This window comes from Durio zibethinus, chromosome 6 (assembly GCF_047325235.1).
Source record: "Durio zibethinus cultivar Kanyao isolate XHJ-2024 chromosome 6, ASM4732523v1, whole genome shotgun sequence".
NCBI lineage: Eukaryota > Viridiplantae > Streptophyta > Magnoliopsida > Malvales > Malvaceae > Durio > Durio zibethinus.
In genome coordinates this window covers 23864354-23869413 of record NC_143167.1, presented here as the reverse complement: position 1 = coordinate 23869413, position 5060 = coordinate 23864354, and the positions used below count along the sequence as shown (strand labels likewise).

General features: G+C 41.8%; 1 protein-coding gene and 1 pseudogene across 1 annotated transcript; one reads left to right on the top strand and one right to left on the bottom strand.

Moving 5' to 3' along the window:
• Positions 1 to 421: 421 nt before the first annotated feature.
• Positions 422 to 1647, bottom strand: LOC111285618 (DNA repair protein XRCC3 homolog pseudogene; annotated as a pseudogene).
• A 230-nt stretch (positions 1648 to 1877) lies between these two features.
• Positions 1878 to 4279, top strand: LOC111285617 (muniscin carboxy-terminal mu-like domain protein). Its single transcript, XM_022875145.2, has one exon. The coding sequence runs from the start codon at positions 2122 to 2124 to the stop codon at positions 4045 to 4047; it is 1926 nt and encodes a 641-aa protein (XP_022730880.2). The 5' UTR covers positions 1878 to 2121; the 3' UTR covers positions 4048 to 4279.
• The last annotated feature ends 781 nt before the right edge of the window (positions 4280 to 5060 follow it).

The window sequence follows — 5060 nt, the reverse complement described above, 5'->3', positions numbered from 1 at the left end:
TTAAAAGGCAACCAGTAGTAGACTTGGGTTTTTTTTTTTTTTTTTAATAAACCGTGCTCCAATCACATGTTTTTGTTACCACCATATAAATCTTTAGTTTTTCTGATCTTGAAAGAAAACTATTCCTTTACAACCTACAGGAAAACAAGTTATACTGATGTCTCTTCTTGACAACATAACTCTACTACACGCATAAAATCAAGTCAATAATGGCTACCATTTAAAATGCAGCCAACATTATTTAAAGTTAAATCCTAATCAATCAGGCTAGTTAGACAAAAATGACATTGATGGAGATTAATGCACTTTACGGCAGGCTGGACAAAAATGAAAATGAGAAGGAACGGCTCACTCATAGAAACTCCAACAATAGCTAGAGTGTTAGAACATAAATCGCAGCAGGAATCAGAGAAATGGTGAGTTCTTACGAGGCAGATCACTGAAATATGCTCTCAGCTCAAATAAGCATATATTTCAGTTGATATTTAGAAGAAAATGCGATCTAGTTACATAAAACAATATCTAATATCCATAATTTACGAACTTACACTTGAAGAGAAAGCACAAAGATCTCTGAAAAATCACTCTGGAACCGCTTATGATGAACATCAAAAAGGATAAATTAAACTGAGAACAAAAAAAAAAAAAAGCAGAAAAACATAATGCTTCCCTCCTCTGAAGTCAAATCATAAATAAAGGCAGGCTAAAACTCAAACATTCTAGGTTCCAACATAGCTACCTCCAGATGATCTCTGATTGTACAAAAATCAATCTGGCAGCTATCTTGTGATCACAAACTCACAAGATGATTCGGGCAAATGGGGGGCGAAAACAACATAAAGTTTTCTCTTTGTTTCCTTACACACAAAATCACCGCTTTCCCCAGTTACTTTTTCATTCTCTTCACGAATAACCTCTTCATTCCTCGATAAGAATAACCTTGAACTAACACAATTAGCCCAAGCTAACCCCAATGCAGGACAAACCCACCTACCTGACGTACATAAAATTCCTAAATTCCCAATTCTCAACTCATTTATCCCCCTCACTAGGTCCCACCAAATCAACCACATGATTCGTCACCAAAACTGCTAGATTAACCCTAATTTGCCAGCTCCTTAAACTTGGAAGCTAGATATCTTAAACAACAAAGAAGATCTCCTCTTAAGCTCAACTGGGGTGTTGTCAAACTCAGACCTAAACAAAGCGGCGATTGAATCAATCACAATGAGACGAACCGGCACTTGGGTTTTCGAATTTTCAATGAAAGGCTCTGCTTTAAACAATTTCGAGCAGTTGATCAGCAGAATGTACACTCCGCACGAATATAGGATCGCAAGGGTTGTCATCAGTGGGCAAATGGTGGGCATTAGAGAAGCGAAATGAAAGAGATAGTTGGTGAAGTCGGCGAACGGGGAATGGGAATTCGGTGTGCAGATAGAGAGGAGGCGGCTAGACCAACATGGGAAACAGGTAGTTGGGCATGGAGTGACAGTTGGAGGAAGATTTGGGTCTTGCGGAACCGCTTCCGGCGACGATCTCCGTTATCCAGTCTCAAGGGATGCCGCCGCATAGCAAGCGGTCAAGGATTGGGCAGCCTTTCGTGCATTTTTGGGAGGTTAATTGAAGGAGGCCTTGCTGTTTCATGTTTTCTTAAAATGACTCGGATGCGCCAATAATCCGAATCCATGATAATTTAAACTCGAACAAAACCTCTTGGGAGCAGAGGGTTGGGGCACCCTTCCTCAGAAGCCGAATCCGAACTGCAAAGAGTCAGTTGCAAGCAAAGCATCGAACATAGAATAACAAGCCCAATGTTTAAGGATGGCAGATCTATTTGGGTTGGGCCCATCACATCAACAACACTTGACAAAAAGTTGAAACAACAATCCAACTACCAATAGTTCCGACCATCTCCGATCTCCCAAGTCCCGACTCCGCTCTCTCTCAGCTCATTTGTGCAAACAAAAGAATACAAAATTCACTGAAATCCAATAAAAACTCCCAAGGTTGTTATTTTCTCCCGGTAGATTCACTCCAAACCCATTTCAACCCTGTAATTCCATTCCATAAGAACATAGATCTCGCAACAACAAAAACGTCAACCACTACTGAAACAAAATGTCGTGCTTGGCTCTCTCTCTCCAACCAGCCAACGGATCTGACATCCTTTTACAAACCCGGGAATGGTTCCCTCCAGCCCGTGCCCTAATTGCCCTCCACGCCTTCCGCCAAACCCGTCTCGCCTTCTCCCACAAAACCCCTGCCGCCACCGCCGCCTCATCCTCCCACTCCACCCTCGAATCTGATGCCGCCACTGAAGCCATCGGCGACGACCCTCTCGCTGCTTCCAGCGGCCAACTAATCGTCGGCGTTGAAAGTAAGTATCGGGTCGTTTACCGGCTTGTAAACTCCATTTACGTCCTCGGAATCACTACAGCGGATCACGACAATTCGATCAACGTCTTCGAGTGTATCCACATCGTTAACCAAGCCGTTAGTGTCATCGTGACCGCCTGCCGTGGTGTCGACGTCACCCCCGAAAAACTCGCCCGAAAATACGCCGAGGTTTACATGGCACTCGACATCGTCCTGCGTGGAGTCAGCAACATTCGTCTCGCAGCCATGCTTTCCTCTATGCACGGCGACGGGATTGCCAAGATGGTCCATTCTGCACTCGACACTGAAGCCAAGATCCGTGGTGCTGACACGTGGAATAACGTTGAAGCCCATTCCGTCGAACATCAAGCCAACATTGAAGGCTTTTCGAAAGCGAGTTTTGAATTGCCGCCGGAAACTCTAGCGGCGGGAGATCAGATAGCTTCAACGCTTGTACCTCAAAGTACAATTGAACAAGACGAGAAAATGATTAAAGCAGATGAATCAGAAGCAGAAAAGGATCCGTTTGCAGCGAGTGAAGCCATAAATAAGCAAGAAGATTTAGTTGGAGGGTTTAAGAAGACTAAGGATCCGTCAGCTACTGATTTAACGGTGGCATTGGCGGGGTTAGAGGTGACTACATTGCCTCCAGCTGAAGCAACCCAGTCTACGGATATTACTGTTGAAGGGTTTGAAGGGAAGTATGGAGGGATTGAGTTTGGCAATGAACAGGCTACTCTTGGAGAAGCTTTTGAAGGGTTTAGTGATGCTTGGGGTGGAGGATTGGATGCGTCCGAGTTTTTGGAAAATAAAAAGGTTAAGAAACAGGAAGGGCTTAGTGGGCTTGAACTTTTGCAAACTGGGGATGGTGCTACTCCTCCAACTGCTGCAGCGGCTGGTGCTGATGGAGGGAAGTCTCTTGAGAATCTTTTAGTGAAGAAGATTGAGATGAAAGGTCCCGAAATGTATATCTCAGAGGAGATCAGTGCAGAGTTTAGGGAATCCTTACTTGCGAGAGTTGGATTAATGGGTGTGGTTTACTTGAGAACGCTGCCTCCTAAAAGTTCTGGTGAGAAGGATACTGAGTTTTCATTTCGTGTGGAAGGAACAAGTTCCGTTAAGAGGTTTGTTGTGCAGAGTTCTCGGGTTAGTAGCCTAGGTAATGGAATGTTTCATGTGAGAACTGCTCCATCTGAGGAGCCTATACCAATTTTGAAGTATAGTTTATTACCTAGGTTGACACCATTGCCTTTGAGAATTAGGTTGATTAAGCGTCTTAGTGGGACTTTACTTTCTGTGATGATACAGTATGTTTCAAATCCGGAGTTACTAGCACCATTGACTGATGTAACGTTTGTTCTGAAATTGCCGGTTGATCCAACATTGTTAACGGTTTCACCTAAGGCTGTGCTGAACAGATCGGAGAGAGAATTGAAGTGGCATGTGCCAGAGATTCCAATAAAGGGTACCCCTGGCAAGTTGAGGGCTAGGATGCCGGTGGATTCTGGTGAGGATGATGAAGAACTAGAAGTTGTTGGTTATGTAAAATTTTCAGTGCAAGGAGTTACTTCATCGTCTGGGGTCTGTCTACGGCCTGCTTCTGAGGGTAAGACAGATTTTTATGAGGTGAATCATCGGTATGAGAGCGGGGTTTATTTGTGTAATTGAATTCTGATAAGATGATTATTTCCATACAAAATTATTGTGTTTCTTCTAATCTTCCTTGTTCTTTCTGAGGTGAGATGTGATTTGGTCACTTTTGTAGAATTCTGGGATATTGAGCTTGTAATCTTAGAACGACTTCTGTGAAAGCTTGTGTTTTCCTGTTGTTTACCATTGATTCACTGGCAGCTTGTGAATTTTTTTCCTTAATTGTTATATCTGTTTGCACTTTGGATTCTCTTATGTAGTGCATTCTATTCTCGCAGAACTGTGGCCATCTAAGCATGATTGCTCATTTCTATATCGTTACAAAGAATAGGACTCACAAATCAGTAATGTTTCCGCAAAATGTGTGTCTTATAGTTATTTATGGTACCACTTCTTTATTTGTTGGTCAAATATAACAGAATTAACTTTGCAGCTCCCAGTACAAGGGCCTTTTGCAATTTGCGTTAGCTCTAAAATGATGCAGCAGTTACTTTTCTCTTAGGCTAGAATTTTTATCTTATTAAAATGTGGCTGGCAGATAAAATGCATTACTGCACCTGTCTGAAATTTATGTTCTTTTACTTTACAGTTTCTTCTTTTACGTATAATGAGTAAGTGCGATTGCTGTGGATTATTCTATAGTTTGAATTCTTAAAATCTACATTCCTCTGAAAATGTTATTGCAAAGCTTTATGGGCATTTGAAATTATGGTTAACGCCTTGTTCTTACAATTGCAACTGTTAATCCCAATTTATGCATGCGGGAAAGCATTTGTTATGACATGTGTACACTTAGACCGAGTTGTAGAAAATGCATTCTTTTGCATGAGCTTCACTTTCTGCATTTTTGAGGATTCTTGGTCTGGATTCTCGAATCTTGAAGAAACAAGTTCAAATCCATTTAAAATATCCTGAAGTTTTGATCCTTTGGATGAATAGCAAGAGGAAGATGAATGATGAACCTTGGATGTTTATCGAAAGGTAGTTCAATTCAGAAATTTCTTATTATTATTATTTTAATTCTATGACTT

Coding starts and splice junctions, on each gene's coding strand:
- LOC111285617 (XM_022875145.2), top strand. CDS start 2,122: ATGTCGTGCTTGGCTCTCTCTCTCCAACCAGCCAACGGATCTGACATC.